At 39.0% G+C, this 21876-nt stretch overlaps 1 protein-coding gene across 2 annotated transcripts in view; it reads right to left on the reverse strand.

Moving 5' to 3' along the window:
• Nucleotides 1–21876, reverse strand: part of ADCY2 (adenylate cyclase 2) — a 229686-nt gene that overhangs the window by 27297 nt on the left and 180513 nt on the right. For both annotated transcript variants that reach the window (XM_063326199.1, XM_063326198.1), the window contains 3 exons: nt 15522–15659; nt 5972–6091; nt 289–473 (listed from right to left, as the gene is read on the reverse strand). In XM_063326199.1, the coding sequence (XP_063182269.1) occupies nt 289–473; nt 5972–6091; nt 15522–15659 (443 nt within the window). The remainder of the gene's footprint in view (nt 1–288; nt 474–5971; nt 6092–15521; nt 15660–21876) is intronic.

Consider the following 21876-nt stretch of genomic DNA (forward strand, 5'->3'; position numbering starts at 1 on the left):
CTTAATGATGACTTCTTCCTAATGTGCTTTATTATAAAAATGCAAATTAAACCATACTCTATTTCCTACAGTATGTGATTTAAACACCTTGCCCAGACTTGTTTATTTCATTCTAATGCTCTGAGGTGTGACATCAAATCATATATTAACTGCAGCATGACAATGATTTTAAATTGTGACTTGTAGATTATATAGTCAAACACACAGGAACAAAAAAATCTGTTCCATGACAAAAGAACTGACAGAGGTATGCTATTAATTTCAGAAGGACTAGAGGTATCCACCTACCTTCTAAGAGATGCCGTGGCATACATAAATTTGCTGTAGTCATCCAGCATGGGCCCGTGAGTGTGCAAAAGGATAACATTGTAGCCCACCAATGCAATCAACATTATTACCATTTTCAACTCATAATTTATCCTCAGGAAAACAGAACAGGAAATGAGTCCTAATATGCAGCTGTATATAAAATACTGGCAAAGAAAAATTAAATGGAAAATATTTAGACTTTGGTTCTTGAGTAGGAAATCATACATAATGAAATGCTCAGTCTAGTTTAAAAAAGAAATTATTGCCTGGCTACTTAAGCATGGAATCTATCACAACCTGGGACATTATGGTTTATAGACAGTCAATAACAACCAAATGTTGGTATTTCATAAAATAGAGCCTTTTTCTCACTAGGCTCCAATTCACCCCAAACTCAATAGAATCCAGATTATGCTCCTAATTTATGCTCCCTGATTTTCACCCTTTGGCACTTTTGATTTACTCATCTGCAGTAGCGAGGAGTGCCTATTCATGGGACACCAGTGCTGGTGTTGAAGTCTAATGCAAGAGCCTTCTGCCAGCAGACTGACAAAAGATTTATTCCCGTGCCACAGCACGGTTTTCACTCATGCTTGAGTTCAATAACTACCTTATATGTATTATTAGCATCAGGGTCAAGGGAATATGTCTAAAGATCTGAAAACAACAGTTTCATTGCCATTATTTGCTGTATTTGTAAACTGCTGCAATATACAGTTGTTATGAAGCTCATAGATACACAATTTTACAAACTCTAGAAATAAAGCTAAGATACGAAGAATATAAAATTATTAACATGGCCTATGCATAATATAAATATTAAAAAATCCTTCTGTCAAATCCTCTTGAGTTATGATAACACATAAGAAGACAGTCAGTTGTTAAAAAAAGCCTTTTCTTTCCTATGTCATATATATCAACAAAAATATGTATGGTTGAAGTTGAATTCCTGGAAAAATATTTTCTCTGGATACCTTCTGGAAATGGAATAGAGCATCAAAACTAATGCTAAAACAGGAACAATATGTTCTCACTAGAATCATTATCTTAGTCCTAAACATACAGCACCTTTGCCAAAGACGCTTCCTGAAAATTACAGTCCTGGACCTTGTAAGGGAGTTATCTTTTCTGAAACTACAAAGCATTCTATTTCTAGATATGCTATTTTCAGACTACTGTTGACTTGTTGATGGCAGTACTTTTGACAGAACCTGAATCACTGTATACTAATTTTGGAGGATCACCAAGAAGAATAATTTTCACAGCAACCATCAGACAGAATTGATCTGCTATGTGAATCTCTGTCGTTACTGTAATTTGCTTGTAGGTTGGCTTGAAATAAGAAAGAACTGCTGTTCAGAATCACCAAAAATAAAACTTCTCCAATGGCTGCATTCCACAGGAGGTCACACTCCAAATTCAGTGCTACGTAAAAGTAGCAGCATCTATTTTTCACTCTGTAAGGCATTCTACTTGTGAAATTAGTTTTCCAAAAAGAATCAAGCAAACAAAAGGCAGCCTTGAATCCACAACTGGATGAAGTTTGACAAACAAAGATCAAGAAACTTCCGAGTGGAATAGACAGTCTCTGTTAGTGTTTCATAGGAATACGTAAACTAGATATTGAAAATCTTAGAATCGTAGAATCTTTATGGTTGGAATAGACCTTTAAGATCATCAAGTCCAACCACTAACCTAGCACTGCCAAGTTACTACTAAACCACGTCCCTCACAGTCCCTTATCTAAGCTAAGATTTCAAAAAAGGGTGGATGGACTAGAGAAGAGTGGCACAGCCACACATTTAAGAAAGCGGACTCTGTTACTGTGTATTGCAATACAAGATTCCAGTAAGCAACAAGCAGATCCGGCAGTGAGTCCGTAGGCAACTCTGCTTCAACAGCCACACCAGGTTATGAAGCTTTCTTTTGAAAATGCCACCTTAAGTAAACCTTTTCCCAACCGTACCTTGCAAGGCTATTCAAGGCCGTTGTTTCTGGGTGCTCAATGCTGCAAACGCATTTTTCAATTCCTGTCAAAGGAACTGAAATTTCACCCTTTTAATAATAAGAGAATTTGTATATTTTAGTAGATGCTTAAACTATTGTAGCTTGAATCCTTCTCTAATCTTTTCAGCTTTTCAGAAAAAAGGCTTGAAAAAAAAACAGAGGAGTAACTGCAAGACAAAATGCTTCAAAAGATACACTGCGGAGGAATAAAGGTAACAGTCTACCTAGCTTCTCTGAAGGATGCACGCAGCTACAAAGCAGGCAAGACACTGGAAAACAGTAACAATTTGGTGAAGGAACTGTCAATGTAGACATACAGAAAACCAGGACTAGTAGAATTACTGTCACATGTATAGCATGAGAGGTCTGGTCTTTGTCAAAGCACAAAAATTGCAGGCCGTCAGACAAATAGCTGCCTGCCTCCTGGGCCAAACGATCTGCTCTCACTTCATCGAATGAACGTGAACTTTCCTACAGAGGAATTAGTGCCCAGCTGGGAAAAAATTACGGCTTCTGTGTGCAGGTATGCTGGGCTTGTTTCTTAGTGAAGACTTGTTTCAGGCTCATTCATCCTACACCTCTGCACAACCTACTGAAGAATATAAAGGGCTCAGACAACACAGGCTTTTCTCCAAGGCAGAGAGTTGCAGTGATACCAGTTGCAGTGATACCAGTTCGCAGTGACCCCAACCGGAAGATCACTGCACGCTGAAGAGTTAGCAATCCCCACAGAAGCGAAGCTGAGCAGGCGCAGGTCCGGGCTGCGCTCCGTGTATCCCTTGGCCGTGGGATAACCTCAGCCAGCTCAGACAATTTATTGCAACCACGGAGCCCTCAGGCAGCTCCCACGTGGTAGCGGTGGTTATCCCGCCTGTGTGGCCCCGACTCTATCTAACAGTGAAGCAGCAAGTTCTCACAGACATCGGTTTTGTCTGACAGCAGAAACGATGAATGGAAATGTTTCCTTTTAAGAAAATCCCATAAGAGCTCAGAAGAGGAAAATGCTGTGTAACCTCTCCACAGATGGGATCTGCACCCCATGCCATCCCTGACTGGAGGACCATCTGATGCTTCACGATTCGGAGTTCCCAGCATCTGAAGGGATGTAACTCCATCTACCTTCTTTTTTCTTCCTGTGCTAGCTCCAATAAATGGTATTTTAACGAATACCTTGCAGAGTCTGAGTGCCTTTCTTACCAGGATCACAGGCCCGGTGCCTTGCACCGGTACACTACACCCTTAGGATCTTATCTCCAGCCCAGCGCGTTTGGTCTCTTCTCTTAAAATTTAAGACTTCTGTGGTTATAAAGCGCTTTATTAAAGTAAAAAGGGATGCTACTCCAATATGTCCATGGAGAAAAACTTGAAAATAAAGTAATTTTGGAATTCCCTAGCCAAATAAAATGTATTCCAAAACTGCATCTTTTAGAAGTCAGTATTACGACTTTTAATTATATATCATGTGGAGATGGCAGCACTGATACCACACTGTATGTTATCACAGGAAGAGATACGCACGACTTGAAATCTCCCAGGCCTAACTCCTATTATATGGAAACTACAGAAGCATCATCGCAGAACTAATCAATAACTAAACACAAAGTCCCTAAAACTTACTGTGTAATCTTTCCTAAGTCTTTAAAAAGAGCAAGAGAGCAAGCAATACAACTCAGAAAACTCTATTGGGGCTGAAGTAATTAAAAAATCTCTTATTCACTCATTTCAGATGACATAGTCAATAGATCTGTCAGGTTCACTGTCATAAATCACAGGAAGTTTATCTGCATGAATAAAGCTTAAAGCTAACACACAGATTCAAAAGATTGAATTTTTAATTTAAGGATTTAATTTAAGTAAGGCATACTTAATGCCAGCTTAAGTATGCAATATCTCATTCAGTAAAGACAGAATAATTTTATTCCCAGATTAAAAAAAAAAATAAAAAATCAAAATTAGTAACTCAGAAGGCATTTGTAGCTTTTTCAAGCTGGAAGGTACGCAGTGCCAGAGAATGAAAATAATGTGCGTTTGAGAGCTGTTTAATAAAAAAAGTGAGGGGAAAAGTGTTAAAAAACTTTAGCCAGCCTAACCTTCTCATTTATTATTAACAGAAATGACATTTTAACATTATTTTTTGTGCCAATTTATCTAAGTTTCTTTGATGAAAGAAAGCATTTCAATAGTTTAAAGTCTATAAACCACTAATTGTTAGAAATGTGCAAAATCACGTGAAGAGCTGACAAACATCTTAGTTATACATGGGAAAACAGAGGAAAAAGACACACAAAGTTTTTTTGATGAACAGCAGATTGAATCTTAATAATCATTTTTGAAAACTGTATCCTTCTGATGCTTGTTGGAGAACTTACTGGCAAAAAAGAAAACAAAACACCTTTAAAGATGTTCAAAACTATAACAAGGAATATAAAAAAAGCTGACTAGGAAACCTGCTATCTAAAAAAGCAAAAAAATATAAATAAGCATTGGAAGAATTTATTTCCGTGTCCTTGTGAGCGTGAACATATGCAGAGGCTGGGAGAAGAACTGTATCACATCTTTGACAACAAGGACAACTTGATGTCAGGGCCAAAAGAAGATGTAGGCACTTATCCATACCTGGTCGTATTTAGTTAGCTAAACTTCAAAATACAAAACAGAAACTCATGCTCTGTAGCTGTGTAGCTTTATCAGGGAAATTCTGAAAGTCTGTTAAGTGCTGCAGTTACCGCAATTGTTTTTTTCCAGGAGAATTCTAAACATAATTAACATCTCGCTTGTGTGTGTGCCTAGGATTGTTTAGCTTGACATAGTGAATAGCTGTTTCGTGTAAAACATATTGTGTGGAAATCAGGACACACCATTCTGGCAGTGGTCTCATCAATTCTGCATAGAGATAAAATAATCTCCCTTCTCCTCTCGTGCCTCCTGTTTATTCATGCAAAGACTATTGACCTATTTCGGCACAATATATAGCTTGTTATGTTCAACTGCAGGTCTTTTGTAATCCCTTTAAGAATCATTGTTCTCTAGGATACAGAACCCATTTTTTGCAGGAATGTCCTTCCCCCTCTTCTGCATGTGCCACTGTGCTTTTGTTCACGCTAAGACATCTTCTTCAAACCAGCTCAGATCTTCTACACAGTTCATACAGTGGTACACGAGTGTTGTATTTCCCCCCTCTCACCCCACCTCTAAATCAAAACCGCAACGACAGAAGTGTGGTGATCACAGAGTTCACATTTACTGCCAGGCCAGTAATGGAAGTGGTGATTATTTTCAGGCCTACCACTGCCACGGGTGAAACGGGTCTGCAGACCAACCTGGTTTTCTCACTGACAGTGATGCGGAGCTTTCAGTGCACAGTCTGCTTTGCAGTCGCCGTGTCTTCTCCTGATAGCTTGTAAAGCCCATTTGTTGGCATGGGTGAGACTGCTTCCTGCTTTTTAATCTGACATTCATTAAAACCTCTATTTTCAGAAGTACTAACCTCCTTTAACTCCCCACTTCCTTCAAATGCAGTTTCAGGTGACTGAAAAAAAATCAAGCTTTTGCTGCAGTCTTAAAAACTGGTGGGTGTTTAACTTCAAGCAGATCCGGCAACAGTCAATTTAGTGTAATTGTGGTAAACAAACAAAGAAATGTAAAATGAACTTACCGGCAGGAAAAAACAGTTGTTTTGTATACACCACCGTGTCTGATTACTCGAATTAGGAAAACTTGCATTTGATGAATTAAGAACCGAGGGAAGAGCTTTCACAGCATTATCCAGGAAAAACTAGAGAAAAAACAACATATAATCCATTAGTTTGTCAGCTGTTTAAGGTCAAAATGCAGAAGAGAAGTGGAGAAGCAGCGAAAGCCTTGCCAATAATAATTTAACTTTGCTATTTCACTGGAAATTGAAATAGAAAAGGGAAAATGACATCACTTGATTACTCGCTCCTGCACGCTCAAACAAAAACAACTTTGTTAACCTCCATCTGACACTCTCCATTTGAATAAAAGACGAAAGGCTCTTTGTAATGTTACTTTCATATATCAGAAGCTCACACAAACGAGAGACAATGATGAAATAAATTCAATATGAATAATTCCTGGGTTTACCTCAGCTGAACCTCCTATTAAACACAGGAAGAATGAAAGAAAGAATAAGATGTCTTTACTGAAGTTCATTTACACAGATGTAATCCTTCTCATAATAATGATGATGGTAACATTGGTACTTATGTTATTGAAACAGAAGAGTGGAACCAGTACCTCCTGGGCCATCAAATTCAGCCAGCTGGTGTGCCAGGTAGCCACCATCATACAGTACCCTTGATGTATTTATCCAGTGCTTTCTTAACGAGTTAGATTTGACTACATTAATTCCACTGCTTTGAACCTCATCACTTAAACTGTTTCTAAGTTTAACCAGTACTCATGCCCAGTTCCCATGTTCTTTTCCTTCTTGTGCTCATCTCACCCTTTAGCTTTCAGATAGCTCCCTTCTCTCCCTAGTATTTATGTTGACAATATTTAATGCCATCTCAACCTTCACTATGCTCAGCAATCTATGTTTTTCTAGTTTATTGCTAGAAAACAAGCTCTTCGTTCCCCTAATCATTCCGGCAGTCACCGTCTTTCGAGTCAACCTTCTGGGTGAGCAAAACTGCAAACACACTCCCCAGATTTTATCAGTGAGTTGTGCAATAGCATTAATACTAATTCTGCAGAAAATATGTTTTCATACATCCTAGAATGACAGCTCCCTTGCTCACAGCTACAAAACCTTAATAGCTGACCGTCCCCCATGCAAGTGGGGCTCAGACAGATCATGAAGTTATAGCAGCTTAACACATTGCTGCACATTGACATGATCCCAGCCACCAACACCACGCTGAGCAAATGTGAGGTAGTTTTCCTTCACAGGGGCTCACTTAGATAAATGCGGTTTATACTTACCGTGAGTTAAAAGCAGTCACACGGATGGTTATTGTGATTCAGCTGAGTTGTCATTAAACCCACATAATGAATCAAAATCCTGAACTCATCGCATCTCTACCTGATGAGCTTCCGACTTGTATCAGAATTTCTTGTCACTGGTCTGTGCCTAATCTTGCACTCTGTACTAAATTTCATCCTAGTTCTTTTACTCAAATCCTCAGTGGACTTCTTCCTTTCTAAAATCCCAAGCCTTCCCTCACAGACGTTGCCTGTCACTTTAATTTTATCAACAAATTTCAAAGTCCCTCTCATACACTGCATATGAAAATCCACACTGGGCTGACCATTGCAGAGCTCCACAGGTTGCCTTCCTCTCATCCATTGTTCTCTGCATGTAGCCAATTTGTAACCCACCTCTACGTTCTTTCCCCATCCCCTTCTTTACCTACTGCCCCAGAGAAGAACTCCTCAGTTCACTCAGGGTAACCAAATCTGGTTCAAAATGGTTTCCTGATTTCCTACCTAACACTAGATCTGGTCAGCCAAGTGTCTAGATCTGTGTAGCCACGTCCTGAAAACTTCCAAGGATGGAAACCCCACAACTTCCCTTGGTAACGTGTCCCAGCACTGTACTACCTGCACAGTGACTTTTTTTTTTGTTTTTTTTTTTTTTAAAGACTATCCAACCTGCCAAGCCACTACCCATGGTCAGCACCCCTTGATACGTTTTGTGGCGCTGCCGAGAAGGGTTTGAAACCATTATCAACGTAACACCGCTTCAACAGAAGCAGGACCGGCTATGCACTCGCGCAGGTGATCAATCTGCCATCTGTTACCAAGACTGTTTTACAAGAAGCTGGCACGACCTCTGGGGTGACATGCAGAATGGGCTCACCTTTGTTTGTACAGTTGCACTTTCAGGTTGTTTTCCTTTCCAAACACGCTTCTCTGACTGCTTATGTGCAACTACACGTAATTAACCGCGATCAGTGAACTATACATTCAGGATCAGTATCACTAATACAACAGATAAATCACAATACCAGACTCTACAAAATGCTAATGAACACCTACAAATTTTGAAACACCTTTCTGTAACTGATCCCAAAGGGCTCTAACCATGCACAGACACAGAGTTATACACACACTCGCCCCTTCTCACAGGGTGTGTGGGTTAAATGCCCACACTCCCTCTTCTGGGAGTGTGGGTTACCCTACCTGCACACCCCTCTGGTAAGGAGATGTGGGTACCCTACCTTTTTGTGCACCTGTGCAGTTCCCCATGAACTGTTAATGCACAAGCTGGTGAGAAAGTGCCCCATGAGTTCAAGCGCACAGACAAATCTGAGCTGTGGGTCCCTGCTTGCTGTGGTCCGCACTGTCGCCCCACCAGCCCCAGAGCCGGCAGCTCACGATGTGGGATGGGGAGGCTGCTCTCGCTGTCCGAGGCAGAGGTGTGATGCCAGAGGGGTGGCTTATGGCAGTGTCAAACCAGGCTTTGACAGTCAGCTGTTTCCACCCGTAGGTCTCTGCCTCCTGTTAGAAATTTTCACGTTGCTTTTATTCTTTTTTCCACACCATTTTCTTATTTGCTTCAAATTCCCTTTGAAGTGGCTTGGTTTCCATTTAACCCAGCTGGTGCTGGATTTCCGTTTCAACAGGAACAGTTTTGGGCAAATGCCCTTCAGACACCTTTAGGTATTTAATCCCCCTCTCTGCCCCCAACTATTTCCACTGACATTCTTATCTTAATAGGTGGTGTTCAGCAGGTCATTTGCCAAGGGTGGGCAAAGAGAGTCTCCACATCCCACTGATAGTGCATTTACTTTTTCTGCAAACATGAAGTAACTGTGTTTAGTTTCAGAATCCCATCCCACGCACATCCACAGAGCAAAAGATTATACACCATGAAGAACTCAAACACAATTATTATATACATATATATGTATGTATATATATTTATATACATTCATTTCTATTAAAGCATTTTGATTTTGGTTTTGAGGTTTGTACAGGGCATTTCTGACCTATAAAAGTTATCTGTATACATAGAATGCTATATGAAATACGGCGTATCCATAAATACATAAATAAACATAGAAAGGAAAAGAAAAAGGATATGGAAATGTTGTCATCTCCCAGGAGCCAAACAACACTTATTTCTGAATGATGTGTTTGTACTTGTCTTTCTTGTCTCTCATCAGTTATCCACATCTGCTATCACGCTGTAGAGATATATATTGTTCTTCAACATAGTATTTTTTTGTAAGAGACAGCTCAGTCCTACTAAGCAGTCACACCTACTCAAATGACTCAAATGAAAGCAATATTTTTTATGAATACAAATGTTTGCCAGGGAACATCTGAGCACACTACCATTAAATTCTCATTTTAACTTCATATTCTAACAGCTTTTTCTTCTCTTGTGTTCGTATAATCTGCAATCTTCAGTTGTGAGTTTTTTGCCTCACATGATGAAAATACCTGCTGTGCTGCTATTTCTTTCAGTAGAAAGCATGTGGTGATAGACCCTCCCCCCACAACGTGGGATAAGCAAGTTAGTGCATCTCTCGTTATCTGACCAAGAAGCTGCACAAGGCTACATAATACACCAGTTTAGATCTTACTAAAAGCAAAGGCAACTTTCCCACCAAGGTACTTTCAACCCTTCTGTATGTCCTGTACAACCCACAAGGCACCAGAACCAAGGCTTCACAACGAACACGGTCCGACAGCCTGCAATCTCACCTTACTAAGCAAGTGGGCTTGCTGGATTCCATGTTAACGGGCATAAAATAGCATCCTACTAAGAAGGAGGAAAGGTGGCAGAATTTAATATTGAGTGCACTCATCAAATGCACGCTGAATTAAACAATTATGGAATAAACAATGAAATGTGTAAAATTTCAGTCGTTGCTATGTGAATGGGTTGACCCTGTAACAGGTGGGCAGGAGGGAGAGAGCTGGGAAATACCCCTCCACTGAACTACTGAATCACAGAGCAAAAGGCAAAATTAATTGATTCAAGTGCCACAGACAGTTCAACTGTGGTCATCAACCTGTGGTAGCAGGAAGCCATGCAGTAGCCATCTGTAAAGACAAATGCTACTCTCATTTTCTGTGCAAAAAGAAGGCATAGGCTACCCTCAGAACGCTAAGAAGTGTTCTTCCACACACCAGTGAGAAACCCTGCGGCCCGGAGGTAAGCTCTTTAGGAAGTAGATGCTCCAGGATCAGCAGTTCCAGAGCAAAGCTGAGCTTAATCAATGGAAATACAAACAGTAAAAACAAAGGTCTGGCACGCTACCAATAAATGCACCACAACTCAATTTACAGCTTACGTTTAATTTGATCCCATCCCATGTTTTCTCTTCCTTATTATACAAAATTACACTGGAAATGGACATGTGAGGACTATAAAGCAAAGTATAGAAAACACCTTTGTCATCCTCCCTCTCTCTTCCCACTACCTCCTTGCCTCATATGAACACACAACTATACTTGAAATTAATTTTCTGCTGCTCCAGAAGAGCTATGCAATCTCCTCAAGACACAGTGGTCTATAGTTTTATAGGGCTGTTGTAAACAGTTCTTCATGTTTGTGGCCTACTCTTTTGTTCAGCAAAAGATACAGTGAGAAGAGGATACTTTCAAGTATGGCAGAAGCATGCAAGTCTGGTATGTAGGTTGAACTAGAGGATTTACATTTTTCTTAACACAAAAATAATGAAGCAATGATGCTTATGTTCAGCATTGTTCTTTTTTTTTTTTTTTTTGAGCCTCTAAGGCAAACATGCAGGACACCTCTTCTTTGTTTTCAATTTTTCTTACAACTCTCCAAATATCCACGTGGCTCAGGAGAACTTTCTTCTCAAACTGCATATCACCACTTCCTTTGAAAATGCCAGTTGGTGTGGCAGCTGAGTCAGGAAACTATCCCCAGATCCCCACATAAGCCCCAAGGACAATATGGAGAATCCCGAATTCTGGTATCATTCCTCATCTTCATAAACTCATAGGCAAAAGTTTAAGGAGAGCCTGGAACACTAAGTATCTACCTAGACTATTTGAATAAGGAAGAGGTGATGCTGAGACATTGGTAAGTCTGTGATTCTGTGATTCTGTGAAGTTGGAAAAGGATGATGAAGATCCAGAGAGTACTGCCCTGGACTGAATAGGATTTTTAGAGCATTTTGTCTGAGGGTTTGTACAGGACTTCTTAGCTTCAAAGTACTCATGCACCTGCATTGTTTGGTGTCCTGTGGTGTGTCTCTTGTTAATAGTGAAACTTATCAAATTCAACTTGCTCAATAATTTCACTTCATTTTTTCATAAAAAATTGTGTGCCAAGTGAAAACGCGTAACTGTCTCCGTGTCCCCAAGTATTCAAGTCCCAGTGTCCCTGAAGCAGTGGCAAGCAACTACCTTGTTCAAAGCTCCCAGCAGCATTAGGTAAGAGAGACAAGGAGCCTGCTGGGCTTTTACAGACTCAGATACCATCACGGTATTTGACAGCTATGGAATGATGCTCACTTAAGTGGGTTCATCTTTGCTGGACTGTGGAGCAAATGACCGTATGACAGCATGACTCTCTCTCTCCCCCCGCACATTTGAAACATGCCAGAACTGCTGTAAACATTATTGCAGGACAGTTCGTGCCAAGTGCTTGCTATCTCACCTGCTAGGGCATCTCTCCTAGTCCAGTGTACCAAGGCTGATACTGATTTTAGTAAGTTTCTTAAATTCTATCTGTAATCTGGAATGGATTTGTGATGGTGCCCTGCATGTACCACTTAAGTGACATGACTGCAGCTGTGTATTCCCCTTTCTCCTTCTAACTCCTAGGCTAGGTCAAGCTCTCTGCAGTGTGTGTTTACTCTTCTTAAAAGAAATGCATTAGGCACCCTCCAAAATAGGATCTTCAACGTGCTAGGCACTGTGAGGACATATAATTAGAGTGTATCTGCCAAAGAGCTTGCCTATTAAAAATACAACACTGAACAAGGTCAGCAACTGTATTAACAGAGTTAGCTACACTATAAGGAAGGTATATTAAATAAAACAACTTTCTACTATGAGAATGAAAGCAGGTTTGCTAAATTATTTGTCATTATTGAAACACGAGATATCAGCCATCACTAGAAGGAGAACAATATGGGGCCAATACTTGCATAATTTAAGGCAGCTCATGCTCACAGACCTACATTAAACAATGGAGCAGCAACACTCAAATCTCTGTCAGTCTTCACATTTCTAAAGACATGTTCTTTCAAAGGAAGTAGTCCGGTTGTTGAAAATTCACCGGACGAATGACAGGAAAGCAAGTAACATCCTGACTCTGAAAGGTGGTAGTCGGGGCACCTTCCTGGGACAGCACAGCCGTGAGATCCTCTTGCTGTGCCAAGAACCTCTCGTGCGTTCGATGCAGTAGTCAGCGAAACAAAGAGCTCTAGCAGGGCTCTTTCATCAGGACGCTTTCGCTGAGATCACATGAATCCCAGAGGATGGTGAGGCACAATCATTTGATGTATCAAATACATCCAAATACATCAAATACATTCATTTAGCTTCCAAGAGTGGACCCTTTGCAGTCATGCAGTCCTACTGTCTCTCTGAGGCGTCTGCACTGCTCCCTGTTAACACACTCTCTCATGTTCTGCATGTTTAATGCAGGCCAGCTTCACAAAAACAATCCTCCTCAACCAGTGCTTGCTGCCCTACTCTATACACAGCACCAGATCTAACGCTCAATGGAAGCAGCATTAGTCACCCTCTCCCTTCAGCTAAGAAGTATTTGATACTTATGTCACATTAGCTGTTTTTTAACTTCCCTCCACTGATCATGACTATATACCTCTCAAACGTGAAGACTAGATTCAGATGTCTGCTGAAACAGCTAATTTGAAATAAAATTGCACCCCCGCTCTTTTCTAATGTCCCTTGACCATAAAGACTGCGATTTATTTGACATTTTGGTCTTAATTATGATTTATTAGGTGTGGGATGGTTAGACGCTTTTTATCTCCATTAAATCTTAATGGCTACATTTTGCCTTTTTCTACTGAAAGAGTTCATGGAAATAAATGCAGTTAATGGACTCTGCTATTAAGTACATGTTGCTTGGAGATATAATAATGATACTTCAGAGTCTCTCCCACAATTTGCTATTAATATTAAGGAAATGCAAATTTCACAATCACATTTAAAGCCATTTTTGCTAGTCAAACTATTAAGGTTTAGTTTCAAGGTGGGAATTGTACTTAAAATTATCATCTCATGAATATCATGGAACATGATTATTTGTAATACTGAAGTCATTACTGATAAGGCACAAAGACTTTAAAATACAGCCTATTAAGTTTTACTGTAACATTCAGTCCACATAAAAATGGACTTGAACTAATAAAATTCAAAACTTTTTCTAAAAATTTTGTACTGAACAACTCCTGTTTTGGTAAAATGTCTTTTACTAGGTGAAGGCCAAATTTGAAGTGGGCTGTACACAATAGCAGAACTTCAGTATAAGGGAAAAACAGTTGCTGACCATATCTTCTTTTAGACTTTTTAACTTAATAAATAACCATATGGGTGCATGAACTCTAACCCAAAGTATACATTAAACCCAAGTGGGTTATTTCATTTCTTCTTTATAATTTATAGAGTTCAAAATAAAAGAAAGTTTAATCTGACCTACATTTTACAAGCTACTCCCTCTCTGGGTTTTGTCCTGTAGTATGCCAAATAACTTTTGCTTGGCTAAAGGTTATCGCTCATAAAGGCATATAGTCTTCAGTTGAGGACACGATGTGATGGAGAATCAACAACTTCTCAGAATAATTTGTCCCCACTGCTAAGTAAGTGCCTTCACTGCCAAGAAGGGAGCTTATTTTCTCATTTTCCAGCCACTGCTTCTTGGAGATTTTCCTCTACCAGCCTTAAACACCGAATTCAATTAGCTAAATTTTACATTGTCGAATATAGAGTTGCTTTTGAGTCTACCTCTGCTCCTTAAAAAAAGCAGGAGAACGAAAGGAAAACATCTACCTTCCTGAAAAGAAAACCAACAAAAACTGAACTAGGATCATTTAACAGAAAAAATGGGAAGAAGTTTCTATGCAGAATTTCAAATGTTCACATTTAAAAGCCCACATTACATCACTCTGACAAGTTTAGTACTTACTGTAACAAATGATTGACTAAGGGTCCCCTGAAATGTTGTGGGAAAACAAAATAAAACAGTGTAGGTATTATCAATCTTTAAGTCCTTTATGAACCTCAAGTAACAAAAGTACCAGCAACTCAAGGAAGCGCTTAGATTTGCAATTTCAAAAGCACTGAAGTGCAAATCTCATTCACTTGAAATGTGACTAATAGCTATGCATTAACGTTGTAATGAAAACACTTCCTAAATAAATATTACAGTTCCCATTTCGCAGATACAGAACTGAGCTGGAACACTTTCACAGGTTTACGAAAAACTAAATCAAGTTCAGCCCATAGGGGAAAAAAAGGAAATTTTTGAGCCCATATACTGGTCATCCCATTAGACAACACATCCTCCAGAATAAACGAGGACATTAAGATTCAGGCTTTATGCCCACTAATGACAGATCTACTCTGTATTTGTTATACTTACAAAAGAATAATAGAATTACATGGATTTTCCCTATTATGAGAGAAAATAAGAGCACAGGTTGAAATGCCTAAAGTAGAGGTAAGCCCTAACAAACTTGTAGTTCATTACTTTTGAAGTTTCGATGTAACTTTGAATTTTTTTTTCCTTTTTCAAAAAACAAAGACAAGCACATGAAATACAATAACGTATGCATTATGGTCATTTTGTGATGAGCAGAGGAGTGCCACAAACCTGAATAAAGCTTACTTTGTTTTGCACAAAGTCATCCATACATCCTGTGAGGAGATACTTCATTCTTTGAGCAACACTCTGTTTTTCTAAGCAATGCATAGATGAGCAAGGGATTTGAACAATTCAAACCTGGGATTTAACTATCTTCTATTCCTTATAAATTACATTTTTCTTTAATAAACTTGGCCAAGATCCAAGCTCTTGCTCAGCATCCTGTTTGCAGAGGTCCCCATTACACAGTATGTTTTCTGTTGCTCTGCTTTACATTTCTTTCTCTGGCAATCTTTATCACGTAGGTAGGTTCCTGGCACAGCCATGGGCCATAAATTGGACATCTAAACAAATACTGAACAAAAAAAAATCTTAAAATAGTAAAAAAAAACCCAAGAAAAATTACCCCTTTTTCCCTTACCATGTTGAATACAGCCATAGTTAATATTATAGCAGTGGTTGTCAATGTAAGAGTGATCCGTGGCCAAGGACGGTTTGCAATTATTCCAGATGATTTCAGGATCCACAACAATGAAGCTGATGCTTTCTTGCTACATTGCTAAGTGCAGAGAGTTTAAAAAAGAGAAAACAAAACTAGCTTTAGTATATTTAATTGCTGTAAACAAGTGTACATTTAAGAAAGCGTAAGATTGAGGGCAGCATTAATCTTGAAACAGTGTGCAGAAGTATTCAATTTCATACTCTCATAAGAGTTACAGATCATGATTATACATGAAACTAACTGCAAATTTAGTTAAAATATCTGCCATAATATAAATTCCATTAAATAATTATATTTGCAAGTACCTTATTAAACATTCAATATATATTACTAACAAAAGCACATACAGAGTTGACAGCAATGGCATTACCTATAATATCAGTAAAAAGCAAGCGATCAAACTGACCTCCCTCACCTCAATTGAAAGAGCAATATTTAGCAGCCTCTGGAAACTTCAAAATGTAAATAATGACCCTGCACAATCTTTGACAGAGAGACAGAGGTCTCCTCATGCAGGATAAAGGCTGTATACATAGATATATCCCTGGCAGTCTACAAAAATAGCAAGGTTTCTCGGTTTTTCTTTCATTAGCTTGATAATTCATTTTAAGTGAAAGCTGAGTCAGCAAAGCTAATCAACCTTCCCTAAAACTATCTAGGAAAAAAAAAAAAAAAGCATTTCATACAACAATAGGACAACAATTTTACACAAAGAGTATTTGGTGAATAGAAAATTTTTCTTATATAGTGGCAAAAATTAACAATAAAAAACTCTGACTTGTTTAACCTGCTTCCAAGAACACATTGCAATAGCCTCCATTCACACAGGCATAGTGCCTAGAGGCACAAGTGCTCACACAGAATAAACAACAATTTGTGGCACATCCAATAAATATTAATTTTCCCAAAACTTTAGCAATGAGGAGGTAAGGTTGCCTAGAAGCATCTTGTGCCCTTTCCAAATGTCAAATCCATCTATACTGAAACCTCTGTAAAAAAGGCAATTAAAAGTTGAAAACATGACAGTCCTACAAAAGTATTTGCTTTTTATCAACTCGCTTTCTCTATTTACTTAATATTATCAGAGAACACTTTACATATTGCTTTCACCACATCCACAGCAATCAGAAGAGATACAAGCACAGGAACTCTCTGAGATGAGAACTCAAGGACTAAAAGCTACCAAATATAGGACTTAATTTACAGCACAACTATTAGTTCAGGTTCTATAGCTATGGCACATCATGCTAAATAACATTATTACACAACACATGTGATGTAGTTTCCATGAAGGTCTTTGTCATACTGCACATAACTATTTCCCTCCTAATTACACACTGTTTGGAGAAGTCCACTGTGTATCTAGAACTTTTTTTACGTATTGTTTCTTTTTATGACAGGGAGTTTTGCATGCTGGATTGGACAGATTCTGCATGAATGAAGTTAATTTCAGGAAGGTCAAAACAACACTCAGAATCTCAAGGATGGACAAAGAAAAGGGAAAAAATAGGCAGCTTTATATTCACATTACTCCTCCCCCATATAAAAAAAAAACCCAAGACACATAAACTTGAGGGACCTGCATCTTTGAGCAAGAAACTCCTGCTCAAACGCCTTTTTGAACTTCCATACCTTGTTCTCTACCCCTAAGTACACAGCAAATTTCAAGATAATTTGAATCTACATATAGATTTAGAAAGATTTTGTCAGCCTTCCCACTTTAATAAAGTAAAAAGCACAAAACCTATATTGCCAGACACAGGGAATGGATCTGTGTGAAAATGAATCATTCCGTTATCTGTCTAGTCTGCCTAAAACCTAATGAGTAAGGGAGGATGGATTTATGGCCAGTTAAAACAGTCATGAAATCATGCCTCGAATTACTCTTTGCCTTTATTATAGCACACCTGGAGCTTTCCTACAACTTCACTGACATTGTTCTGTGATTCTCTTGGAAGTTTAGAAGTAGCTGGAATAGTTTAAGTTGGATTAGGGACAAAACTAGGCAGAAACACTGAGAAAGTATAAGGAATATAAAGTGGGTAAGAAATGACATAGACAAAGCAGTACATTGTGTTCTCCTTTCTCAATTTTGTTACAGGGAGCTATACTGTCCAAGGAAAGTCTTTAGGATAAGAAATTCCAAGAAAAGAAGCTAAACCAGATACATTTTATTACAAATTTTACTGGGTTTAGGTTATCTGACTAAAGGCTTATCAAATTAAACACAAAGACCTGGTGGCGATCAAAAGGACAATGATCGATGGTGGAACCAAAGTAACCTAATCAGTGAAGAGCAGAAACCACTGAATCTGCTGCTCCTAAGACCATCAAAGGAGAATGTTTCAGACAGAGTTTCTGATGGGAAACCTACCAAGAAGGCTCAATGAAAAAAACTCCCTTTCCAGAATGCCCTGCAGACTAAAGGCGATTACTGCCTGAAAGGACAGTATGCCAGCATGGGGCAGATAATTTTGCAAAGGAGCAGACAGAAACTTGGGATCGGGTAAAATGTTATGGCATGCTTTAAGGACATTGCGAGTATATGGAAAACTTATAGGATGTTTAAGGGATGGGACGAATTCGGATCAGGAAGGAACAAGCATAGATAGAGGGAGAACAGAGGGGATGAAAGGAAATGGCTGCATGTGCTCTTGTCTAAATGAGTCTATTGCATATTCTTGTTAAACCCTATCTCTAACCATCTTCTGTGTAAGTGCAGTCCTTATTCTGAGCCTGCATGTGTGTGAATGACAGCAAACTTCATGCTAGACTAAATGGCAAGTAGCACAGGACAGGCGCCAGCCACTGGAGAGAGAGAGATTGCCTGTCTGAGGCAACTGAGGGCCTGGGTGTCAGCAGCTGAAGTGTCTCAGATCAGTCCCTGGAGAGACCCATAGGGTGCGTGTGGGAGCGTGTGTGTAACCATTAGGATACTTCAAGCTGGACTGGCTGGTAAGCAGGAGATCTGCATTTGGAGAGACCCAAGGTTTGAGCCAGTCACTGCGCAAGGGGGGCAGAGGCTGGGCATGGATGTTGTATTGACGTGAGGTCCATACTGAGTGACCCACCAACGCGAGTGTGCCTATGGATGATGACAGTCAGGGTGTGCATATATTCCACTAGCAAACATCAATCCTGATCAGCCAGAAAGGAGGAACTAGACCATCAGTGGTGTTCGTATTTCCATGACTGCTGCTTGCTTTTACGTGGGTGCTGGTGAAAGATCTGCTCTCTCTGTGTGGTTGTCCTGTGTGTACAGTATATGCCTGTGTGCCTACTGGGAATACGTGCCCAGCCTCACTGCTGGTTGTACCTGGGACATGGTTCTGACGGCCTCCCATCGATAGGAGTGGGACAGGAGGATCCCCTGGATCTTTAATTCCATCAAATTGGGCTCCAGTGGACCAGGAAGGAGCACTCCCCTCGCTTTTGAACTCCTCTGGATTCAACAAGCTCTAGCAGATCTCATTTGCAATTTCAGAACTTTAAAAAACATGGCTTAGTAACAGATGCAAAACAATGTCATAAAAAAGATGCTTTCATGTTTTTCTAGTGCTAAGCAACGTAAATTGATGGTTTCCTCTGCACAAATGAACAACTAGTGTTATGTTAATTCTGAAGATAAAATTAAGTTTCACACAGAAATCTCCCTTGAATCCTAATATCTAAATACACAAATGTTGGTGTCAAATGATGGAGACGTCTCAAACTTTTCTACTTTAACATCAACATTTCCAATTGCTAAACTTGAACTTTCTTCATTTTTTGAAAGTACTCATTGAAAAAATTACAGTATGGAATTGCTGAGATTACTTAGCAATGTCCATGCTGAGAACTGTATTTATAGCTGAGGACTGATTTATTGCTTTCCAAGTACCTGTACACTTTTGAATAGACTTATGAAACTTCTGTACCAAATTTCCTTGGAGTAATTCTAAGTTTCTTTTGTTTGGAAGATTTTTGATCAATATCACCTGACTTTGCTAATGTATTTTAGCAAGGAAGAACTAATTGCACTGATTTACTATATTTCTTAAAAAAGCTATTTTTCTGCTTCCATTAAAAAAAAAAAAAGTTCTCTGGGCAAGTTTATCACTAAGAAAACTTCTAGAGAATAATATAAATTTCAGGAAATGATATATCATTCAGCCAGTAGAAAACAATATATCATTCAGCCAGCATGATTAATCAATAAAGAGATTCCATTCTTCCAGCTGCTGTTGCTAAAATTACAGATATGGCTGGCTCTGACCTGAAGAAAAAGGTGAGTGTTGTTAGACAGCAACTTCAAAAATGAAGTTGTAGATAGTTATTTCCACTTGTAAAGCAGAAGCACACCAGAACTCAGTGATGCATTTCTTGACAGGTTGTTTAATGCACGGCTTTGAGTCCTGGAGGGGAAGGACCACTGTTTCTTTGGTACATCTCTCATGTCCACCTGGTTTCTTAAATAGATGACAGGTCTCTCTAATAGCAGAGAGAGCACCCTACACAGGTTAAGCCAATGAGGCTCCCGAAAGGAGAATTTATGATAAAAACCTGATTCACACAAAAAAAATCCTTAAACCATCGAGTAGAAATTCCTTTGAAAACATGAAAGAATACGCTGTTGATCAGTAATTCTCTATGTGAATTAACAGGTTTGCTGAACTTCATTTCAGTTTTGAGCAGTCTATATCCAGTCGATCTATGGCACAACCGTAGAAGTTTGGTACTGCTGAAAATTTAGGGAATTCCTGGAAGCAGAACTGGAGTGGTCGGGTGATCATCAAATTCAGACTCTTAATAGCACTGGCAGAACTATGCAGGTTTATTTTACTGATTCATTAGCTATGTCAAGCACTTTTTCTTGTAAATGTTATGTCTCATTTGCAATTTTCTTCAGAAAACGGAGAATGAGACGAAAGGAAGAAAGTAATCATTTCTAGAAAGCATGCAAGAAGGGTAAGACATCAGATCTCAATAGCATTAGCTTCTATGTTTATTCTAAGCAGAGCTGGCAGAATACGGTTCAGTGTTTATCATTTACCAACTAGAAATAATAGGTATTTGTAGTATGAAAGGTGACTAACGTATTACCTTTTCATCTGAACATGTTAAATCTGATACGACAGCTCAGCATGATAGTGAGTAATAACGTATTTTGAATATTCAGGTTATTAAAATGTATCCTGTGTTGTCCTTCCACACACAAAAACCTACTTCGGCATTTAATAAAATGAATGCTGTCTTTCTGAGTGAGATCAAGAACTGGTGCGAGAATTAATTGTGACAGCTATGTTGTAGATGAAAGACAATGTCGCAAGTGCTGTCACACTTCTCTCCTTCACACGCTGCTGAGGTTGGAACATCTTGACTGAAGGCCTCTTATTTACAGAAAGCTAGTGAATCACATTTTCTATAGTTCTATTATTGTTCTTTTCATTTTGCATTCAAATACAACTCAGTATTTTACTAATACTGATATTACAAAAAATGAAATCAAGACAAACAAAAAGCCCCAATATTCAGATTTTTTTCACATGCTTCTTTTCACTCAGACTTGAAGAAGACACCACAGTTAAATCCAAAGAACTGGCTGACAGTGATTACACTGACCTAAGTTTGGAGGAGGGTGATTTTTGCATAGAGACACAAGCTAATGCTTTACGTATTGTTGATAAAAAGTCCTATTGTTGATAAAAAGTACTTCTAAAAATACTAAAAGTACTAAAGTACTAAAAGTACTTCTAAAATGAGTACTGTAACACCAAGCTTTTGAACTCCATGGTGGCACTTGTAAATCTAAGCCAGGCGTTTTGAATCACACAAAATGCATCCAAGCGAAGAGTCTACTCAACTTATATTGGATACAACTGGTTTGACAAAAGCTAGAATCCTGAATAAAGAAACAACAGGAAAAAACTAAAGTTGGTATCACATTTTTAATTTCACCATACTTTGCAGTGTTTATTATCCTTCACAAAGGGTCATGTTAAAATGGTTCACTTCAACTGTCTCATTCAAAGGCAAGAACACGGCAGTGAGCCATATAAATATGCCTTTAGGCACTCAGGGTTCAGTCCTGGTACTTCCTGTGCTGCTTTCCTCATTCAAGAAAACGTACAGTCGCTGTGTTATATGCTATTTTTAAGGTAAGGCGTTCTCAGTCCCTCCCATCAAAGTTGTTCTGTTTCACATGAAATATTTAAAGAACCTCTGGTTTTGAGAAAGTGCAAACCTGAATGACTTTAAAGACAGCGCTCAGGGCACTGAACTAGAAGGAGTTCTG

Source organism: Chroicocephalus ridibundus, chromosome 2 (assembly GCF_963924245.1).
Source record: "Chroicocephalus ridibundus chromosome 2, bChrRid1.1, whole genome shotgun sequence".
NCBI lineage: Eukaryota > Metazoa > Chordata > Aves > Charadriiformes > Laridae > Chroicocephalus > Chroicocephalus ridibundus.